Source organism: Equus przewalskii, chromosome 8, assembly GCF_037783145.1.
Source record: "Equus przewalskii isolate Varuska chromosome 8, EquPr2, whole genome shotgun sequence".
NCBI lineage: Eukaryota > Metazoa > Chordata > Mammalia > Perissodactyla > Equidae > Equus > Equus przewalskii.
Window position 1 is genome coordinate 63,103,683 of NC_091838.1, and position 23,884 is coordinate 63,127,566.

General features: G+C 40.5%; 1 protein-coding gene across 3 annotated transcripts in view; it reads right to left on the reverse strand.

Annotated features, from left to right (window-relative positions):
* The window catches only part of SAMD12 (sterile alpha motif domain containing 12), a 381,347-nt gene that overhangs the window by 100,365 nt on the left and 257,098 nt on the right, over window positions 1–23,884 (reverse strand). Inside the window, exon 5 of one of the 3 annotated variants that reach the window (XM_070631928.1) lies at window positions 20,509–20,659. The exons of the other annotated variants lie outside the window; for them this stretch is intronic. Coding sequence (XP_070488029.1) covers window positions 20,509–20,659 — 151 coding nt within the window. The remainder of the gene's footprint in view (window positions 1–20,508; window positions 20,660–23,884) is intronic. 3 annotated transcript variants of the gene reach the window in all.

Sequence of the window (23,884 nt, forward strand, 5' to 3'; positions counted from 1 at the left end):
ATGATTAGAGTTTGGATATTAGAAAATTTTTAATTAAAAGCCTGGGAACATTGTTCCTCAGGTATTAATAAAGCCAGTAAAATGGAGAATCAGTGTGGCTGAACACCACAAGACAGACCGTTGGTGTCCTGGTCTGACAGTGCCTCTTCACAGAGCTGATGGGCTGTAACTGCACCTAATGGCTGCCAAGCACAGATAAATCTCACCTATACTTTACCCAAGTGGGCGTCAATTAGAAATATGGACTGCTAGGATGGTGATTCTCAAACTTTATTGTGCATGAAAATGACTTGGGGGAACTTGTCTGAAATGAAGATTCCCACCCTTCTGCTCGTGATTTAGTTAGCCTAGGCTGGGGGCCGTGAACCTGCCTGTTAAAAAGGACCCCAGGTACCTCTAAAGCACATGGTCTATGGACCACACTATCAGAGACTGCTCCTGGGGAATTCCTGAAAGCTATAAAGCAGCCATAAGTGGAGAGAGCTGTCATCAGCTGGGGGAGGGGCTGGAGAACATTAATTGATGTCTATTATATCCCAGAGAATCTGCTAGGTATTTTCTAGACATCATCTTAGTTTACACTTACAATAACTTGCATAACTATTATTGTTACCCTTTTTTACAGTGAGCAACCCCAGGTTCAGAGAAATTAAGTAACTTACCTAAAGTCACAAAGTGGCTTCAAAGCCAGGTGTGTGTGTGCTGGATATATTCTATTTATTTCTCTAGTTTTGTTCTGCACCTTTGCCCATCATGCTCTGTACTCCTAGATATTGACCAGTACCAAGCTCTCTGGCTTCCGGTTGGTTTGGGTCCTGCCAATGGGAAGTGCTGGGAGAAGACTGGGGGTGGGAGAGCGAGGTCAGGGTATTGACTCACCTAGCCTCCCTCACTGTAGGTCTCCACGGCTGCATTCTTTGACTAAAGGTCACAGCTCTTGTCAGTGGCTCTTGCCACATGACTGTCTCCTCCCAGATTCCTGTAACTCTTCCCTCTTCTTGCCCCTTGAGGCCTAGGGCTGATCCTTGGTGACTTTCTTCCCTTTCTCCCTAACCAGGAAGAGGTAGTATGCTAACCTTTTTCTTTCCCTACAGTCTGCCAATGATACTGTATATACAGTCATTTCTTTATTAAGCTCTCTTCCAAATCACCCCATTTCAGTGTTACATCTGTTTCCTGCCAGGAATCTGATTGATACAATCTGCTTGGCTCCAAAGTCTCCCTCTTTGGATAGTTCTAAATTGCCTACCCCTCTCCTCTGGAGGTGGTGATGGTGATGATGATGATGATGGCAACAATGATGACACTGGCTGAGTACTTACTATATGCAAGGTGTCGTGCTGAGTGCTTTACCATAACTACCCTATGTATTAGGCACTGTTTCACCTCCGTTTTACAGAGGGAAAAAATGAAGTTCAGTGCGACTAAGTAATTGAACCCAGCGTAGCCAGTGAAGGGCGGTGCCGAGATATATGAGCAATATGTACTCTTTCGACCAGGCGTCCATGCTCTCACGCATTATTTCCCCCACTAAAAGTGTGTGGACAAGATTCATAAAAATAAAGATATTGAAAAGTCTGTATCACTTATTGTTCAGATTTGTATAAATGTATTTCAGTTCAAAAGGGAACATGTCACTTTGTGATATTTTTCTTTCCATGTACTGTCTCCAGCACAACTCCGTTCAGACCCTTCCACAGCACATATGGTGAGTTGTAATGGCTAACATGCCTTTAGCCTCTCCCTGTACTCCTCTGCATCCTGCTTATCACACCATCAGACAAATGCTCCTAAAATCCATTCTGACTATGGTCACATCTCTGGAAATTATCAATATAATTCAAGGATTACTGCTAGAATAGACCAAAATCCTAGGTGACACAAAGACTTTAAGATCTTTTTTGATTCCCAAATTATTTTTCTAGGCTTGAGTATAACTAGTCCCCTATGAAATGAGATAGTCCCCTATCAAACTGTATTCACGATTAAGCCATAATCCTTGAACATGTCTTGTGCCTGTAACCTAGAAGCCTTTGCTTATGGAGTTCTGTTTGCTTAGAATTCTGCTCCCTCTCAAAAATCCCAGGAAGGCATCCCTGATCACCTTCACTCAGCTCTTGGGCCTCTGACATTACTTCCATATTTACTGTCCTGCCTTAGCACAATTTACGTCTATGCTTAAGGATACTAATTGTGTTCTTAATAACCAAGTCCTTTCTATGCTCCTGATGCTTAGTAGAGCCCTGTATCCATCGAACAAAACAGACCTATTCCTTTCACTCATGGAATTTATTCTCTGGTGGCAGGGACCACTGAAGGTACTTAAATAATTTTGAAGGAAAGAAGATCTTCAAAGCTTCTCCTACTTTCCTTAAAGAAAACTGAATCTCTACACCCAAGATGTTTGTTATCACTTCCAGGAAAGGGAACAAGAGGCACTAACATTTTGCCCATGCTGTTTCTTCTGCTCGGATGGTTTTCTTCTACCTATATGCTTCATTAGTTTCTAGCCATCCTTCAACCCCAACTACTGCCCCTCTAGTTAACTAAAATCACCCCCTCCTCTGTGCTGCCTGCTTACTTTGTATAGTCTCCTGTTATTCTACTTAAGCCTCAGTCCTAATATTGTTGATTTACCTGCTTGTCTGTCTCCATAATGATGGGTATGTGGAATTTCTATTCCACTCTGCTTCTGGGGTGCCTCATTGTACTGCAGAGGCTGTAAAGCTAAAGTTCTACATTTTCCAGGCTCCCTTGTAGCTAGACTGTAAGTTCAGCAAATTAGATACTCTTTCACGAGATCTGGATAAGGGAAGTGAGGTGGAGGCTGCACATCCCCAGCTGTGGAGACATGGCGTTTTTCTGCGGCAGAGCTACTAGGAATAGCCATTACTCTAAGGTACCCAGAGGCAGTTGCAATAATGGGGCTCCCTGATCCCTGGATCACAGCAAAGGCAACGTGCCTCTGAATTCAATGATTTCCCTGAATCTCCACCTTCCACAGTGAGGCAAAGAAAGTCCTCACAAGGTCAGAAGGGTGGTCTTGTTTGGGAGTCATTTCTAGAATTCCAGCAGAGAGCTTGGACTTCCTCTAGCCCTTCCAACAATTTTGTAAGCATCTAATTCCCTATATTAAATACTTTCTGCTTAAAACAGCTAGAAAGGCTTCTAATTCCTGTACTTGAGCCCTGACTGATATCCCTACCAGATAGAGTTTGTTGAGGGCAGGGTCTGTATCTTTTTATCCTGTGTCTAGAATAGTGTCTGTTACATAGTAGAAAAATTTTGATGCATGTCACAAGGGTAAGCATTTTACTAGTCCAATGATGCACTAAATATTCTCTAACTCATTTAATTCTCATATAAATAGGAATAATTTGCCTATTTTACAATTAGGCTCAGAGAGGTTTAGCAAATTTCTCAAAGAATCTGATACAGGACCTGATGTCTATTGCCAGATTCAAAGTCAGCTTTGCAGTCTCCAAAATCCTTGCCCTTTAAAGGAATTTAAGAAGAAAAACCAGAAAATATATGACCGATTGTCTTACTGATTCATTGAAAACCTTACTATAGAGTGGAAAAAGTTGACTCTTGAGGGTAAGTAAGGATTACATTCTTAAAATAGTCTGTTTCCTACTAGGTATTAGATATTGCAGGGGGCTGGTTCAGTGCCATAGTGGTTAAGTTTGCATGCTCTGCTTCAGCAGCCCAGGGTTCAGAGCTTCGGATCCTGGGTGTGGACCTATGCACTGCTCATCAAGCCATGCTGTAGCAGCGTTCCACACACAACATAGAGGAAAGATGGGCACAGATGTTAACTCAGGGCCAATCTGCCTCAGCAAAAAGAGGAAGACTGGCAACAGATGTTAGCTCAGGGCCAATCTGCCTCACCAAAAAAAAAAAAAAAGATATTGCAGTAAGTGGTCTAGAGGGTTCCTTGGAATATTAACTCGCCCTCATGTCTTTGCAATTATAGACACAAAGTGGTCAATAGAATGTTTGTGTGCAAACTAATGTGTGTCTGAAGCTCTTTTTGTAAGGAACTGCCTTTAGCGTAAACTAAAGGAATTCAAGGCCTTTTGGGGTCTTCCAGTTCCTAGCCAAAGAATAACACAGAGAATTCCCAAGGCATTGAACTGGAGGACCAAAAGTGGCATTCTTAAAACAAAGAGAATCCGTAAGAATTTCTTACTCCCATTGCAGTTAATTGTTAAGTAAGCAGACAGCACATTTGTCTCTTCTCACTTAAAGTTTTGCCACTAGACTGATGTGTCAGAATTTTAATGTCATATAATTCTACATTCTGTAAATTAAAACAGCGTGGCATACTGGCTAGGAACAGAATATTTTACATTTCATTATATCTGCTGTAACTGTACCTCAGCTAGGTTCTGATTTTTCCTACTACGCAAGACATCTTTCAAATACATTCCAAATTTCGCTTATTATAAGAAGTGACACAGCAAGGTGTGATATCACAGACAATAAACCTAGAGAAACTGGATGTGGAGGCTACCCTGTCTTCCCCTGGATTATGGAACAACCCACCAGGGATACCTAGAGTGCAAGAGGAAAAACACAACCTGCTTTGGGTTGTATACAATCTAGAACAAAAGTCAGCAAACTATGGCCTGTGGGCCAAATATGGCCCACCACCTGTTTTTATAAATAAAGTTTTATTGGAACACTGTCAAACACACATTCACTTATATTTTGTCTATGGCTCCCCTCCTGCTACAAAAGCAGAGTTGAGTAGTGGCAACAGAAACTGTCTGGCCCACAAAGCACAAAATGTTTACTATGTAACCCTTTGTAAAGGCTGTAGAAAAAGTGTGCCGACCCATTTTAGAACATTTCTGTTAGATGTAGTTATGCTGGACTCCTCTCAGAGTTTCAGATTCACCTGAGGCAGATCTAGGTGACTGAAAAATAAGACATGAATTCTGAGGCTCCTGGGCGCTTGGAAACAATGCAGGGGCCTCAGCCCTGAGGAAATCTCCCAGAAGACATCCTTCTTTTTGGTTTTCTTAGTTGGTTTATCTTTCTCCTCCTGCCTCTGCCCTGGGATCTTCCCTTTGTGGAACTCTGCTTTTCTGAGCTCTTTATCTTCTCTCCCTGGGAGAGTCACTTCTTCACATGATTTCAAACATTCACCTCCGTGTTTTTGACCACAAGGCTTTTTTCTCTAGTTAATTCCATTTGATACCTATAATCATATGCCCTACAGTGTGTCAATCATTTTTGCTCTTATATGATACTCTTACCTCAAACTTAATATATCCAAAAGGTAATCAATTATCTGTCTTCTCCCCAGTGTTCTGCTTGTACTACCATCCTATGATTCTTCTTCTATTTGGGCTAGAAACCAGGTGGCCTCTTCAATCTCATTTACCTTAGAAATGGCCTCCAATATGATATTTCCTCTTCATTCCTGGAATTACTACTCTTTTACAAACTTTTACCTCTCATGTCTGGATTATTTTAATAATCATTTAGAGGGCTCTCCCTTTCCCCACACACCTCTCTTAGATTAATCTCCAGTAATTGCTACTTTCATCATGTCATACACCTGCCTCAAATTCTTGGCTGTTGATTTGCTCCTGCATCAAATACAAGTACCCTCTGACAGTCAAAGTTGTTTCTACTGTCTCTCCACCTGACCTTCCCTCCTTGTTTCTTACTGCTCTACGTGATGCCCCTCTCTGAGTGCATCAGCATTTCATAATGAAACCTGTAGGATCTAGTCTGTGTTACTTTTCTCTTAACGGCCTTCCTTGTCCCTTCCCCGTCTCCAGATCCTTACCATCCTTCAAGGCCCAGATCAAGTCTCACCTCATGAATATTTGCATGACCCCTTCACCGTCACTCTTATTCTGTTCTCTAAGCTCTTACAACCTTTATAACATTTAATTATATATTGTTTCAGAATATTGTTTAACGTGGGCTAGACTTTTCTCCTCTTGGTTAAATGTGTATATACCTCCTTTCCATAACTATTCTTACCCCCCTAAAATGACCATCTCCAACTACAGCTTCTATTAAACCATTTGTAGAGTGAAGATCCATGTAGGGCACGCTCTATGTATTTTCTTTACATATTATATCTAATACAACAACCTTTATGGTAAAACTTTAATTAAAGGATAGAATGGGTGAAATTAAGTTCAGAAATGCTAAATAACATGTCCAAGGTGACATACCCAGTATGAATCAGAGCTAAGTTCCAAGGCCAGGCTAACTTCAAAACTCCTGCTCTTTCCAGACTCAACTCAAAGATAAGACAGAGAATGAGCACAGGGAAACTTAGTTACTTTAGTTTGGTATTAAATGAAATAACAGTATTCCCATATTACCACTAAGGAATCTTATCCTTTCTTAAGATGACAACCAAATTGGTGGGAGACAACCACGGAGAGAAAAAATTTAGAATTTGCAACCACAAAGAGTAGATTATATCATACATATCTCAAAATTATAATTTTTGCTTTATCAAGAGCCATTGGTACAAAACCATTAATGGAGGTATTTAAGAGGTTTCCCCTCGTTGCACGTCTCCATTGGGTTTTAAGAGAGAGATTTTCTATTACAAACATTCACACACCCAAACTAGAAATCGATGTAGAACGTAGACCACTTTATGCCTCTACATTGACATATTAGTTCAAAACACTGATGGCATGCAGGTGTGAGAGCAGCAGGGAGGGAAATTAGACAATCTGCTGGTAATTTGCTAATTTACAAGTTGAGAGAAGGTATTCTGGCTTTTCTTCTATTTCCCTACTTGGCCAAGTACAAGCCAACAGCTGCGGTGGTAGTTATGGAATTCCTCCAAGATGTAACTGTGAGACTTGCCGATCTTTTCTCCTTCTTTCCTGCAGGTGCCTAGCTGCAGTGACTCTATTGGCAATCTGAAAGTGTCCATGTTTATCAAGAAGTACATGGAAATTAATGAAGAATTCATTCTTTTTCTCTAAGAAAGCATGTTATATTGGGACCACGTGGGATAGCAGGCAGGACGTACAATAAGTGATTTCAAAGAGCAATATGGTTCCTCCAGGGAGAAGGCGGTGGCTGGGGACAGGAGTGAAGCAGGGAGGTCAGTATACGAAACTTTGAAGGACCATCTCTCGTAACCTTCTTAATTGCATTTTCTTCTAAATCTCAAACAGTCACCTCTGATTTATATGATTTGATGAGAACAAATGCTCAAATTTATAAAGGTTTTCACTCCTGATAGTAATTTAGTAATTATCTAGGTTTCCAGTGTGGTTTATTGTTTTTTGACTACTATAGGAATAAATAAATAGAGCTTATAAATATAAATACATAAATAAAGGTTCCTACGGAGGTGATTTTGCCTTTAATCTTGCTAAAACAAGTGTAAAAGAAGGTGTAATTCCAAAAATCTTCAAACGTTTCTATTCCAGCTCTCACTATCCCCAATAACTTCAAATTAAGTGGCAGGAACAGATAAAGGCTTGACATCTTCTATCTATTTTTCTCTGTATCTGCTATACCATTTTAATTCCATAGAATTCTATAGAAATTCTACAGAACAAAATAAAATATAAATATCATTTTTAATGTAGGATGAAGTGACTCTATTGCCAATGGAAACACAAAGATATACAATATACCAGCTTTCTTTTTTTAATTTTATTTTGAAATAATTGTCAATTTAGAGGAAACTGTAGAAAAATGTACAGAGACGTCCTGTGTGCCCTTCACTCAGCATTCCTCAATGCTAACATTTTATATAACTATAGTACAATATAAAAACTAGGAAGCTGACATTGGTATAATCCATCAGTTTTACAAGCACTCGTGTGTGTGTAGTTCTGTGAAATGTTATCATATGTGTGGCTTTGTGTAACTGCTACCACAATCAAGATACAGAGCTGTACCATCACCACAGGGCTCCCTTGTGCTTCACCTTTATGGCCCACGTCTACCCCTACTCACCAACCCTAACCCCTGGCAACCACTAATTTGTTTTTCATATCTACAAGTTTTTTATTTCAAGAGTGTTATGTATGTAGAATTATAGAGTATATAACCTTTTGAAATTGGCTTTTTTTCACTCAGCATAATTCTTTTGAGATCTATCCAACTTGTTGCCACGTATCCTTAGTTTGTTCCTTTTTATTGATGACTAGTATGCTATGGATGGATGTACCACAATTTGCTTAACCTTACACCCAGTATGGGATATATAGTTTCCAGTCTTTGGCTATTACAAATAAAGCTGTTATGAACATCAGTATATAGATTTTTACACAAACATGTTTTCATTCCTCTGAGATAAACATCCAACAACTTTCCTTCTTTCCCTTTCTTTTTTTTTCTTTTAAACCTTCAGTGCATGGTTGTGTATCCCAGTTGTTAGTTTTTGGTTTTGCCTTTTTTCAGTTTGCTATGTTAGCTGCCACCACAGTATGACAACTGACAGACGGGTGATGTGGTTCCATGACCAGGAAATGAACCCGGGTCGAGGCAGTCAGAGCTCTGAATCTTAACCACTAAACCATAAGGGCTGGTTTGAACAGCTTTCTTTCTTAAAAGAAAGAAACTTAAAAACCTTTAGATGTCTTAATTCTGTTTTAAGCAGTAAGTAGAATAAAGTTGGATTAATTCAATGTACATATTGATTCAATGTCTCCTTCTCCACATTTAAGAGCATAACTATATGTTATTCAGTCTCTCAGAGAGATTCTTTCCCTCTGTTTTCTGACCAGAAGCTTAAAAAGGTTGGCTTAGGGGCCGGCCCCGTGGCTAAGTGGCTAAGTTCGCGCGCTCCACTTTGGGGAGGCCTGGGGTTTCGCTGGTTCGGATCTTGGGTGTGGACATGGCACTGCTCATCAGGCCACGCTGAGGCGGCGTCCCACATGCCACAACTAGAAGGACCCACAACTAAAATATACAACTATGTACTGGGGGGATTTGGGGAGAAAAAGCAGAAAAAAAAAAGAGCAGGCACAGTATTTGAAAATACTACATTCGGTGTTTTCTTTAAAAAAAAAAAAAAAAAAAGGTTGGCTTAGTGCTTCATTCTTACGGAGAAGGAACCACTGCTGTTTGCTCTTTGTGGATGCTACTAATTTCCCAACTATTTTTTTGTAGCTTGGAACATTGGCTCTTCTTAAAAAAAAACAAAAGAAGGGCAAGTGTACAAAGTCCTATTCCTGTCTTCAAAGTCTAAAACTCTGGTGCCTAGAGAAAAGACAAACTTAACCACATGATCAAAATGTCATGTCTGTATAGCTCTGCTTACATACTTCACCCTTGAAATTACAGGCTATTCCTGTAATTTGCATAGATAATTTCCCCCAGATCTCCTAAACTCCTGAGTTTAGTGAGAGATTCATCATTCTACCCTGTGGAAAGATTTGTGGGGTGAAGCACGTTTTCTGAGTCAAGAATGAGCCACGGACTTGTGCTCTGAGTTGGGCACTGACAATGGGATCCTTGGGGGGGTGGCGAGGGGTTATGATTACATAGACTTGTTGCTCCTCTGTGGGTCCTTGGGAGATTTGGATAAATGTTTTAAAATAGCTGTTTTGGAGTGAGCCTTATTGTACCTTAAGTGCCATCAGAAAAATCCTTTCAGAAGCCTCCCGTTAGAGATGGTGTTGGAAGAGGACAAGTGAACTCCCCAGCTATGGAGGAAGGGACAAGGAAGAAAGAACTGCTGGAGGCCCGGGAGGAGCAGCCACCACTGCTGGAGCTGTTGGACTCCTCCAGGTGGGGGCAGCGCCACTGAGAGGCGTTATTACCAGGGTTCACCCCCAGAGCTGCAGCCCCAACATCAGAATAAAGAGGTCTACCTGCTTAGAGATTTCTGGTATCACCTTTTCGGTGAGTTACCCTCGAAATGCTGGGACAGGTGTGGGAGGGCCAAATTTCAAAAGTAAAATGAAGGTACTGTCATGGCCAACTTATTTTTCTGCCTAATAATGCAAAACACAAGCAAAAATTCTAGGACTAGTTAACATGATGTTAGAATGAAATTTTCCTTGAAGACAACAGACGCCACATAACAAAGGGAGATGCCATATACCTTGCACTGTATGTGCAAGGTTTGCAAAAAAGGTGTGAAAATCAGTTCTATTATCTTTACCCTTCAATCAGATCAAGAGCATATAAAGGTTGGGAGCTTGTGTTTAAAGATTTCTTTAAAAGACAGAAGATACCAAGTGTGGGTGAGGATGTGGAACAACCAGATCTCTCATATACTCCTGGAGGCAGTGGTAGTTGGTACAACCACTGTTGAGACACTGGAAGAATCCACTGAAGTGGAACGTACATGTATAGCCTGAACTGCGTCCCCCTAAAATTTATATGTTGAAGTTATAGCCCTCAGTACCTCAGAATTTCCCCATATTTGGAGACAGGATCTTAAAGAGGTAATTAAGATAAAATGAAGTCATTAGGGTGACTGGTGTCCTTAGAAGAGGAAATTTGGACACAGAGACACACAGAAGGAAGACCATGTGAGGACACAGGGAGAAGATGGCCTCTATAAGACAAGGAGAGAGGCCTCAGAAGAAACCAACTCTACTGACACCTTGATCTCAGACTTCTAACTTCCAGAACTGAGAGAAAATAAATGTCTGCTGTTTAAGCCAGCCAGTCTGTGGTACTTTGCTATGGCGGCCCTAGCAAACTAATACAATATACCTGCCCTATGGCTCAACAAATCCCTCCTAGTATATACTAATGCGTAGTTATGTTTACCCAAAGACATGTCTAGTAACATTCAGAGCAGCACTTTCTACAGAGTAGCCCCAAACTGGAAACTACCCGAATGCCCGTCAACTACAGAATCCATAAATAAATTGTGATATGTTTACATGTTGAATAATTTAGAGCCATTAGAATAAACAACATGGATGAACAAAAAGCTGCAGACTTGGGACCAGGCCCATGGCCTAGTGATTAAGTTCAGTACACTCTACTTTGGCAGCCCAGGTTCGGTTCCCAGGCGCAAACATACACCACTCGACAGCAGCCATGCTGTGGTCGTGACCCACATACCGGCACAGATGTTAGCTCAGGGTGAATTTTCCTCAGCAACAAAACCCCCAAAAAACCCAAAACTGCAGATGACACACAGACAAATCTCCCAAGTATCATGTTGAAGGAAAGAAGTCAGACACAAAGAGTATGTAGTGTATGGTTCCATTTACATAATGAACAAGAACAGATGATGCTATTCTTCACTATTAGAATTTAGAATAGTGTTTACCCTTTGCACAGGCAGGGAGAGGGTAGTGCCTGGAAGGGAGCAACAAGGAGGGCTTCCGGGATACTAGCTATGTTCTATTTCTTGATCTGGGTGCTAGTTTCATAGGTGTGTTCAATCTGTGAAAATCCAGTGAGCTGTACAGTTAATATACATATACTGTTTTTGTATTATACTTCAATGAAAAAGTTTTAGAAGGAGGTTTTCTATAAAGAAAGCTGGGCACGAGTCCCTGACATCCTAATTTGCCTCTATTTGCTTGAGGAGGAGAGAAGGGAGGCATGGAGGGGCTACTCCCTCATCCCAAGTTCAGTGGGGAGACTTCGAGGGAACTCTCAAACAACCTGACATGTGCCTCCGGGAGCTTGGGGCACAAAGTGAGACATCGAAAGAGCCAGAACCAGCGGCTGGCTAACTGCTCCGGTGGCAGGCAAACAAAAGATTCTAATGCTAGGGACAGTCAGCCCTCATTTGTCAGGGCAAGGACTACACAATCACTTCCTGGGATCAGATCTGGGCCATCCCACACAAGAGAGCTGGTTGGGGAGGAGCTAAGGCCTCCCTAAGAAGGCCACTTAAAAGGGGAAAATGCAACTCAAGCCAAGAAGCTGATGCATTGCTAGAACACTGTGGGCTAAAGAAAAATAAAGTTGTAGAAGGACACAGATGCTGTTGCTCTCCTCACAGGAACCACAGGTGAGCCATCTCCAGAATGGGGGTGGTGAGGTGGTTGTGGTGTCTGGAAGAACACCTCTAAGGGTAAACACTTGTCAGCCCTCAAGGTGAGGCTGGCTTATGACAGTATTTGTCAAGTAAGAAATTTCCTGACCCGCCTGCCTCCCTCACCCTGCTCTAATCAGGAAAAGGTTAGAAACTGCTAGTTAGCAAGGAAAAAAGTTCTACCTGACACTGAGCAGAGGAATGTGGCCTGTTTTTCAACATGTTCCACACTGAGAAAGAGAAGAAAACCATTAAACTTTGAATTTTAAGTCATAAATTAGCCATGAGACTCCTGGCAAAAGTTTTGGCCTGGGGAAGGATAGTTAAAATCATAGAGCAATACTCAAGGGTTTATAAATTATTATTATACTCATAAAACTTATACCTAAAAGGTTGACACCTCTCCCAGTAATACATGTCATTCTTGGGACAGATCAACCCCACTTCCTCAATAATGCAGACCCATAGGAACTGTTTATTTAGTAGATGTAGGGGTGAGGGAGGGGGAGCAACTGAGGGCAGCCCTGAAGTTTTCAGCTTGGGTGATAAGAAGAGAGTGATGTCAGTAATCAACACGTGGATGCAGGACAAAAGAGCAGGGTTGGTGGCTGAGGCAATCGATGAGCTCAACTTCAATGCGCTGAGTTTGGGATGCCTCTGGGCCTTAAAGGTGAAAATTTTCTTTGCACAGCTAGGAATTTAGGAATGAAGCTTAGAAGAACTAGCTGGGATTACTGAGGAGCCTGTAAAGACACTGCAAAGTAGGTACAGGAAAAAAAAGGGTGATTTTCCTGAAGCTGAAGCAAGAGAGAGTCACTTGAAGAAAAATGGGATCAAGAGCGGCAAAATTCGACAGATGTCAGGGAAAAGAGATGCTCAAAAGAATTCATTTAACTTGGGAGGATTGAGTGATCTTAGAGCAACCATCTTGTGAAAACAAGTTGGGGGTGAAAGCCAGGAAACAGTGGACTGTGGAACAAAGGAGATGTGAGGAAGTACAGACAATCCATATGGACTATTCTAGAAATCTGGTGATGTAGGGAAGAAAGGCGGAAGTTTAAACATAGAAAAGGTTAAGGAAAGGGATCTTTACTTTTTTGGTGCTGTGGACTCCTTTGGCAGTTTGGTGAAGGAAGCCCATGAACTCCTTCTCAAGAATGTTTTTAAATGCATAAAGAAAAATATATAAGATTACAAAACAAAAAAGTTATACTGATAAACCCTTAAGAGTTTCAAAAATGTGTGACAGAACAATACATGTGTTTCTTTATCAATGCGTTAAATAATAGGATTTATTGGCAGGAATAATAACTACCATAATTTGAAAGTAGTGATGAGTGCAAATGATATTTCAAGATATCTTCAACAACTGTTATGTGATTAAAAATGACCCGTGATGCTAGTGACAAAGTCACATGAAGTGCTTAGAAAAAGTACTGAGGTTTTGTACCTACATTCATAATAGAAAGAAATGTTAAATTTCAGGAAAAAGTTGATTAAAATATATTCTAATATAATGTATATCCTACAGGAAATATCTATATATATATATATATACATGCATATATGTACATACATATCTCTCTATATATCTCTCTGTATCTCTATCTCCAAATTCATCTGCCCCACTGAATTCTATCCATGGTTCCCTTGGAGAAGGAAGAGGTCCAGAGATCACAGGTTAAGAACCTTTTGCTAAGGGAAGAAGATCTTTCTTTTTAGAGGAGAGAAAAATTGCTTATGGACCAAGGGGGAGGATTTGAGTCTTGTTCTGGTTGTATGACTGTATAACCCAGTGTTGTAGGGGTAAACTCTGGAGCTAGACTCCTTGAGTTTAAATCCTGGCCCTCCTGTTTATCAGCTACGTGACGTTACACAAGTTACTTAACCATCTAATCTTTATGCCTCAGTGCCTTAACTCTAAAATGGGGATGATAATAGTAACCCACCTCATAGGTTTTTGCAAGGGTTATCTTCTTGACCACTTTCTACTCACTCAATATCCCATGGGACACCTTCAGTTCTCTGAATGTGCCACATTCTTCCTCACTTAGAACCAGTGCTCACACTGTGCTTTTTGGTCTGGAAGTCTCTCCCCACTATTCTTAGCATAACTGACTCCTTCGTATCCTTTGGGACTCAGCTTAACTATTACTTCCTCAGAAATGCTTTCCTAGAAGCCATCTCTGAAATGGGTCTGCCACCATTATTCTCTCTCTTAGCATCCTTTGTCACAGTTTGTCATTGTTTTGTTAGTTGTTATTGTTTATGATGAGCTCCATGATGGCTGCAGTTGTGTCCATCTTGATCCTTTCTGTAGCCCTACGCCTACCACATAACAAGCTCTCCATAAATATTCATTAAATGAGCCATTGGTAGGGAACAACGGAAGATACAAGGGAGATCCCTGGCTATATTCATGCCTGTGGACCGTGTGTCTACATCAACTTTCGACATGGGTATGGATTTTATTAGTCAGTTCTCAGTCTTGTCATGGAGCTTGTGGAAAGCCAAACACACTGCTCACATTAAAATGTTGACAAGGTAGCATTTGGCCTTTCCTCAAGCACTAGGAGCACCCCCTTTCTGGTCCGGACTGAACCAAGTAAACCAATACAAGAATTCATATTCTAGGCTGTGCTATGAGAGTTCATGTTCATGTTCGTAGCCAGCGCTAGATATCCATGGGTAATGCTTCCACCAAGCCAGGACTTTGCTATCATTCCGTTTCCAGGCAACTCAAAGTAATGGAGGAGATAATGATCTAGCATTCAGGAGCCTGACTTCTTGTTCTGACTGTTCATGTTCAACTGGCTGATCTTAAGCAGGTCAGCCTCTTTGAGCCTTAGTTTTTTCATCTTACAAATGGTAATTTAAATATATCTGCTGTGGCAGAGAGTGCTGGCTATCTACCAAAATTCATTCTTCCCTTCACCCTGAGTACAAGACTAGACTACAATTCCAAACTTCCCTTGAGGCTGATGTAGTTATGTGATTAAGTTTTTCCAACAGAATTTAAGCACAAGTGATGTTTGTAACCTCTGTTTACTGGCTCAAGGCCCTTTACGTTCAGGTTAGAATGGCAAGGACTGGAGCAGTCTCAAAATCGGTATATTAAAGATGGCAGAGCTGCTGCCAGCCTGAGCCCCTAAATGACTATGTGGAACAGTCATCCACTGACTTGCAACCTCCAGCGAGAACTGTTAAATAACAGAGAACTAAACCACTAACTTTTTGGAACCTATTTGTTACAGCAGCTAACGTTTCTCTGACTAATACAATATCCTATCTACTTTACAGAATTATGAGAGAGAGCATTTGTAATGTATGGGAAGGAGCTTTGGGAGCTACCAAGTGCTACAAAAATTTATCACCATTATTATTTTTTTCCAGCCTTTTTGAGATATAATTGACATATAACATTGTGTAAGTTTAAGGTGTACAATGTGATGATTTGACACACGTATATTGTGAATCATTTTACTAATAAAGAGAAAACAAGTACATATCACAGTGCCTGACACACAGTGGATATTTATTTGTTGAATGAATAAATGAATATCTTGCTGATAAAAAGCTTGAGGTTAAAAAAAAATCGGCAAGATATCTGTTTGCTCAGAGAACCCTTAACTGATTCACTTGAGCTCGTACAAGTAAAGCAAAAACCTCCTGGATATCTGCTCCCTTCAAGAAGATTTTTGCTTTAACATTTTTTCCATCAAAAATAAATTAAAAAATATTAAAGAACATTTTGAAAACAGAAAAACATACCTTTAATCTCATCACCCAAATAAAGCTCTTTCATTTTTATGCATTACCTTCAAACTTATATCTACACACGTCTATTTTTTATAGTTGTAAATCTGTTTCTTCTTATTTTTAAAATAAATTTTAATTTGTACTCAATAAGAAAGCACAGGCTTGGTAATTCTCCAGAAGTGATTCCAACAAAGAACCACCTAATACTTCTAACAGTTCCAATCTAATTTTGCCAAGGGGTTCCATTCTTATTAAAAAGCAGACCAGGGAGAAGACGTGATTTTCCTAAGAAAGTACACAGGGGTGTTAATTCTCACTACAATTAGGGTGACCAACATTACAAATGTCACAATCTTTCCACTCTCTATTTAAGAGCTATCTTGTGGGTCTTACAAAAATTACGTAGAGAGTAAATGAGTGCATATGGATCTTATTCAAGGATATAAATTAAATGATTAATTCAACAAATATTTATTGAGCGCCCACTATGTGTCAAGCAGAATGTGGACCATAATAAATAAGACACAATCTCTCACCTAGAAAAGGTTAAAGTAGGGATGAAAGACAAGATGACATATTTCAGTTAGCTGAGAAGAGGGGCGAGGCCAGGGGTGGTACTTCTAGGAAACGAGTCCTGTTGTTTGGCTGGAAGGTAGGGAGGTAAAGAGGTAGAAAGAGATCCAGGCTCTATAGGCATGTGGACCAGGATGAATGGAAGCAAGAAGAGCATGACAGTCATGGGACTGCAAGTTATTCTACTGGACTGGACAGTAACAGAGCACACTGGGGGTGATGGATGAGAAAAGAGAAGTATGCAGAGGTCAGATCATGAAGAGTGGATAAGCTTCGGCAGAGCAGTGATGGTGTTTGCTAGGCAGTGCCTAGGACAGCACCTGGCACACGGGCACTCAATCTGTATTTGTAGGATGAATTCACCCACACCATGCTACACAGTTGACCCATTACTGGTCATAGTGATTGTCTTCTGGGGCAAAGGAAGAGTACACACAGCTGGGAAGGGACAGCTACTTCCTTCTCTCCAGAGACTGCATCCATAATGGCACTTATTGTCACCCTGGTTATACCGCATGACCACTGCTTGCATCTCAATACAGGGGCACTGCTTTATTCTTGTTGTCCTGAACGGCCTACAGCTAAACATTAGGGGTCAGGCACACTGAACCCTAATCTGAGAAATGCCCCCTTACCTCAATTTCATTATATAATGGCATCAAGAATGCCACAAATGTAGTTTCTCAGGACACGCTTGCAAATAAAATGTACCAATGCCATTTCCAACTCCCAATTCTAGAAGCAGAGAATCGGGGTGGGTGGGGAGAGATGTGAGGGAGTCGCAGAAGAAACAAGCAGAGGGGTTGAGATGAAAGGCTGCGAAGACTTCTAACTGTGCCTTTATCCTTGATTCTAGTCTTCTCTCTTTTGAAACTACTTTTAGTTGAAATTGAGCATCAATGATGTAAAAGTACCAGAGGTCTTCTCTCTAGAGAGAGGAGTGGATGAATAAACCAGATCTAGCAATACTGAATAATTTGGAGGCAAAACCAGATTTGACTCACAATGGTCCAGCAGGGTGGCTTACTTTGGAAACATATTGCCACGGTTCTGCTGGGCACACCACAAATGCACGGTGCTGGCTGACTCCACGGGGGGAGTGCGTGGATTCAGCTGCTGAAGACTGACGTGAAATTAAAGAGAGAATGAAATGCGTGATCTTATTTAATCACACCTGGTGCTTCAAGTTCTCAATAACAGCACCCTGCTCCACTGTGTCAAATTGGAGAGAGACCTAAATGAATTATAGCTGGAGGATGGATTTACTCTCTAATGCCTGCCAATCCATTGCAGGGATCTAAGATGCAAATGACAACTGAGTTTTCCTCATAAAGAATTTGGGAGAAATTATCCCTGGACCTGGATCAGCATAAAATTACCATAAACTGAGGGGTAAGTAGTGAAATATCACCTCCTAAAAGAGGCCCAAAACTCAGGGTCCCAGATTAGGGGGTGGCTTGAGAAAGATTATGAATTTTAATACCCAAAGTATATTTCAGGTCATACTCTACTTCTGTTCTGATGACTGAGTGCATGATTTATGCTGCTTTAGATTTCCAGGAGAATGACAGGTACCAAGCAGAGGGAAAAAGAACTATTTCAGCCTATTTAGGAATGTATCAAATATTAGGGAGGAGTTTAAATATCTATAAATCTGTACTGGAATTTATATTTAGTAGAGATCACGCCCCCTCCCTCTGCTCCCCTTGCTAAGGAGTTGCTACTTTGTGGCATCTGGGGGTTTACATTGAGCATCAAACACAATGTAATTCTGCAGAACCTGTGCATGTTTCCCCCAATAATCAGATACTTTATGGCAATGAAGTCCTAAAGGAGAGCAAGGTGCTTCATCCAATGTAAAAATGGTTACTGTGGTTAAATGTTCCATTCCTCTGGGGTGGGAGGGATGCCTTGTACATGATTCCATTTAGCAGCAGAAAATCAAAGCTTAGGTATAATTACCTTAACATAGCCAGCTTTACATCACGTTTACAATGAAGTAAATCAAAGATGAAAACAACTAGACAATAGCTATTTGCTCCCTTCCATAGAGGAACCGTGCAGTGGCCTGCAAACATACACATGAGCGATCCCCAAAGATGACTGCTAGTTCAGAGAGGATTTGTTTCAAGAGATTGACTCGGTGAAAGGAATCATGTAAGGAATACTTGAACGGACTGCCCAGAATTCTGATATAACCAACTCTCAGAAGCATGGGATTTCTACATATTTTTTTAAACAACTTCCTAAAAACAATCCTTACTCCCAATGATCCAGGTAACCAAAAGTTCTCCTGGTTTCTTTCTTGCTTTTGAAAATGCAGAGCGTGCTAGCCATCTCAGCAGCACTTGTACCCCAGTGGACTGTGACCCTCTGATCTCCTAAGACTGGAGGGCTCCTGAGGGCAGAAAACCTGGCTTGTTCGTCTTCATCATCCATTTCCAAGTATTTGACATAGTACTTCCATGCCATTGGTACTCAACAAATAGGTACCATTCATCACCCCAGGTGGCATTACTCTGGAGAGTAATCAGTCATTTCCTAGCGTATGAAACAACAATGGATAAATGTCAGAGGAAGTAGGGGGAGGAAAATGGCAGGCAATCAAGTGAAGTGGCATTGAAATTAATTTTCTGACACTAAAAAAAGATCTACTAAATGGGCCCTTTATAGTCACTGAATGAGAATCTATAAAAATAAAATATTGATTTAAAATAAAGGCCCATCCATTTTGCCATGTGGTATATTTCTTTGTCCCTAGAAGAACTTAAGCAGACTTTAGGGTTCACGGCCCCAACCTTTTGCTGGCAGGAGGGCAGGCAAGTCTGACTTGCAAGGGTGGACTGAGGCAAGATCCATGGAGGTTGCATTGGGATTCTGACATCTCTTATCCAGAAGACAAACTGTTCAACTTGACAAGTTGTGAATGCCAGGGATGTCTTTTCTTTTTCTTTAAAGTTTATTTATTTATTTAATTATTTTTTGAGGAAGATTAGCCCTGAGCTAACATCCGCCACCAATCCTCCTCTTTTTTTTGCTGAGGAAGACTGGCTCTGAGCTAACATTCATGCCCATCTTCCTGTACTTTATATTCGGGATGCCTATCACAGCATGGCTTGACAGGCAGTGTGTAGGTCTGCACCTGGGATCCGAACTAGCGAATCCCGGGCCACTAAAGCAGAACATGCAAATTTAACTGTTGTCCCACTGGGCTGGCCCCAGGGATGTCTTTTAAGGTTTGCCAGATCAACTTTCAGTTTTCAAAATGTAGACTAAGAGTGACATATTTTCATCTATTTAGAGTGTTACAGGGGCTGGCCCTGTGGCCCAGTGGTTAAGTTCGCACACTCTGCTTCAGTGGCCCAGGGTTTCACCGGTTTGGATCCTGGGCACAGACATGGCACCGCTCATCAAGCCACGCTGAGGTGGCATCCCACATGCCACAATTAGAAGGACCCACAAGTGAAAATACACAACTATGTACCAGGGGGCTTTGGGGAGAAAAAGGAAAAATAAAATCTTAAAAAAAAAAAAGAGTCTTACAGATATTATATAAGTGAATCTATAACAATGTAACAGGTAATTAGTATATATTAATTATTCCCAATTATATTTTGGCTCAGAAATAAGCCAGTCTGCTCTCTTCACCATTTTTTTAGTAGACAAAGCAATGGATATGAACATGCCTCCCTCTTGTTGAAACCCTGCAGAGACTGGCCCTTACTTTTAGGATAAAACCCAAATCCTGGTCTTCATGGCTTACACACCTTGGCAGGATGTGTTGCTCTTCATCTTTGGCCACCATCCACCTGCTTCACTATGCCCTTATGCTAATTTCTTTAGTTTACCAAGTCCTTCCAGCCTTTGGGCTCTTCCTACAGGCTGCTCCTCTCCTGTATTGCTGTTCTCCCTGCTTCTTTGCCTGATTAACTTGCTTATTAACTCAGGTTCAGATTTTTGGTCCCTTCCTTAAGAAATCCTTTCCCTGACCCTGTAGTCTGGGTTCCCCCTTAGATACTATCACATAGTAACTTCTTCACAACTGTCATTTAATAGTTATCTGTGCAATTCCTTCTTTAATGCCTATGTCCCATTCTATATTTTAAGTGTCACGACAGCAGGGAAAAGATATGTGTGTCACTGCTGTGTCCTCAGCACCCGTACTGAGCATATAACAGGTGTTCTATCAATATTTGTTGAATGATTGAAAGTACCTTTCAACTTGAGTTGACCATGGACTTGAAGCATCAGGCATTGTGATGTAGTGGAGAGTGGGCACACTTTGGACTCTGTCTGAAGTGAGCTTCTGTCTTTGGCAGCAAGAGGGACAAGTCACTTCAGCTCGTCGAGCCTCGCTGTCTTCATCTGTAAGCATAATAGCACTAACTCCACCTCTGAAGAAAACGTATGGACAAGGTGCTGCCTGAGAACGATGCTCTGCATTGTTCACGGTCATACTACCAGTAATACTGCCTTGTGAATAACTCTAGCCATTCTTGCTCTGTTTCTGGGGGAAAGTCTCATGTGAAAGCAAGCTTCCCACCTTCCTGCTTTCAGAAATCCAAAGAGAAGCAGGAATAGGGAAAAGCCTCTCCTCATGGCTGAACCAGGTTGCCTAACAAAGCCATTTAACGAGACATCTATAAACCTGCATTTGATACCATGGAGACGGCCTCAAAGTGAGGAAAGACATACAAGTGCTCATCCTGAGAGTGGAACACAGTTGTTCGGGGTCTTTCAACTGACTGTTTGACTCTTTTGTTCAACTTTGTTTCTAATATTTGTCCATACTTATGCATATGAATATTAGGGTTTGCATTGCATTGTACAATACACCACAATTTATTAACCACAACTGCAAATGGATATTGGGCTTATCCAATATTCCAGTTTTTGGCTGTTACTTGCCTTTCTTACAGACTTACTCTGACATCTAGGGGAGAGGTTGTTACCATGAGGGTTGAGATCTGAAGGCAAACTCAGTCTACAGGAAGCAGAGGGACTCACTAATATGCGACAATGTGGAGTATGCCTTGTGGCGAAGAAATACGCATGGCCCAACCACAGAGACCTCCTGTGAAGGTGGGGAGTTTTCTCTAACATGATTGTCACCAATGTGGTCATTCCTAAAGAAACATGACAAACATTTTGGAACTAGACAGGATACTGCTCCAACTCACGTAAGTTCTATTCAACTTACTTCACACTAGGTTCATGGAACAGTGGGCAGGGTGAAGCGTACCCAAGATATGGAGAGATGGTCTTGATACAAGAATTCTCAGACATGTGAAAAATGCTGAGTACGGCAAAGTTCCACTGCTGGGTCTACCCATGAAACTGGCTCTTTAGGCTGCTGAATGACGCAACTTATTATGTAAATGCATATCACATAGTCCTCAAATTAAGAGTGCCTGGGAATGCAGAGAAGTCACCATTGAAGAGTGAGTTATCAAAGAGGCCCCAAAGAAGGAATAAAAACAGTTCCTCACACAAATTATAAATATAAACACAAGGAAATAAACATAACATTTAAAAGAGAAAAGAATAGTATACTTTGGAAAAGATTTGCTGCAAGAGAAAGACAAAAGTTTAAGAGAGTAACTACTTTATATTCTCAAGGCAATTACTCAAAACACAAACTTGCTAAAAGATAGGTAATGAGGCAACAAACAGAGATAAAAAGGGGTTTTATGAAAAGAATACAAGAAAGCAAATAATTCCATTGCAGAATTTGAAACTGCATGAAAAGCAGTAAAGGGGAGAATCAGCCCTGAATTATATGGAATTAGTGAAATATGACAGTGGTTCCCAAACCTAGACAATCACCAGAAATATGGGGGAGATATTTAAAATATACATTCCTAAGGGAAAATATAGGAGATTTTGATTCAGTGGGTCTTGGGTGAGGCTAAGATGTCTGTATTTACAAAAATTCTTTGAAGTGATTCTAAAATTTAATCTGGTTTAGAAACTATTAAGATGAGTGCAAATTTGAGATAACCAAGCAGAGTTCAGAGGGATAAAATAGGCAAGTGAAAATGATTAAAGAGGAAAAGACGGATTAGAATCACAGACATAGCATATGTAGCATATGCATAACCAGAGTGAGGAAGCAATCAGTCCCAATACAACAGAACCCATTTCAAAAACGTATATGGAGGGGCCGGCCTGGTGGCACAGTAGTTAAGTTCGCGCACTCTGCTTCAGTGGCCTGGAATTTGTGGGTTTGTATCTTGGGTGCAGACCCACATGCTGCTAATCAAGCCATTATATAGAAGCATTCCACATAGAAGAACTAGAGGGACCTACAAGTAGGATATACAACTATGCACTGGGGCTTTGGGGAGGAAAAAAAAAAAAAGATGTCGCCAGATGTTAGCTCAGGGCCAATCTTCCTGACCAAAAAGCATTAAAAAAAACCTCTGTATATTGAAGAAAAATTCCCCTGAAACGAAAAAAAAATCTCTATTTTAAAAGTTTTTCTTGAAGACTTTGTGAAAATGATGAACATTTAGATCCACTGGATATTAAGTCTATAAAAAAGAATCTTCCCAAAACCCAGGAAAAAGAAATAGATCCGATATAAAAGAAAAAGATGCCAGTGGACTTTGTCTATGCGGTTTTCAGGGAGAATGGTTATGCTATGATTCCCAAATTCTATTATCTGCTCAAGCTGCCAGTAATAAGTGAAGTCAATCAGAAGACATTTTCAGCTGAGAAAGGGCTCTAGAAAATAGATGTTCTCTATCGTAACTGAGATTAACCAACAATATGGAAATTGAGGAATGCAAATATTGTTAAACAGCATTGTTTCTAAGAAGAATGTAAAGGATATTCTTGAAACAAGAAGTCCCATTATACAAGAACCCACAATTTAACTATTACAGACTGGGACAAAAATGTCAAAGTAGAATAATAAAAACTGGGAGGGAGTGGTGGTGTGTGTGGGGAGTGGGAGGAAGGAAAGCGTGGTCATTCTTCATGTTTACATAGCGATGAGTCAATAGATATTGTTTCATTCTTGATGCTAATAATTTGAGATACATAGATTTAGATCATAGGTTTTAAACATGTGTCAATATTATTTAAAAATTTCATGGTAACTATCAGAGGAACTTAAAACAAGTACCATATCTTCCAAATTCTTGGAGTAGAATGGAGAAAGGGGAAGAAATCAAAGAAAAATTCAGATCACATAGCAAAATTAGCCCTTGTCCCTTTAGAAAAAGAGGGAACAAAGGAAACAAAAAAACTTAGAAAATCAAATGCAAACTAACAGAACAGAATAAGAAAATAATCAGTTTTTGTAAATATACATACTTATGAAAGTCTGGAAGGATATGTACCAAAATGTTCACAGCCATTTCTGCATGGGGGGTTTAGACTAAGTGTAATCTTTTTCTTTTTTGCACAACTACTTTTATGGCAGTGATCACATATTACATATGTGATTGAAAATAAAACATAAACCTAAAATTCCTCTTTATTCATCTGAATGAACACTGATCACGAAGTCACTCATTAAAACTAGAAATGACCAGCATAGCTGCAATGGCTGAGATTGGCATTTGCCGTGATTATGCAACTTGT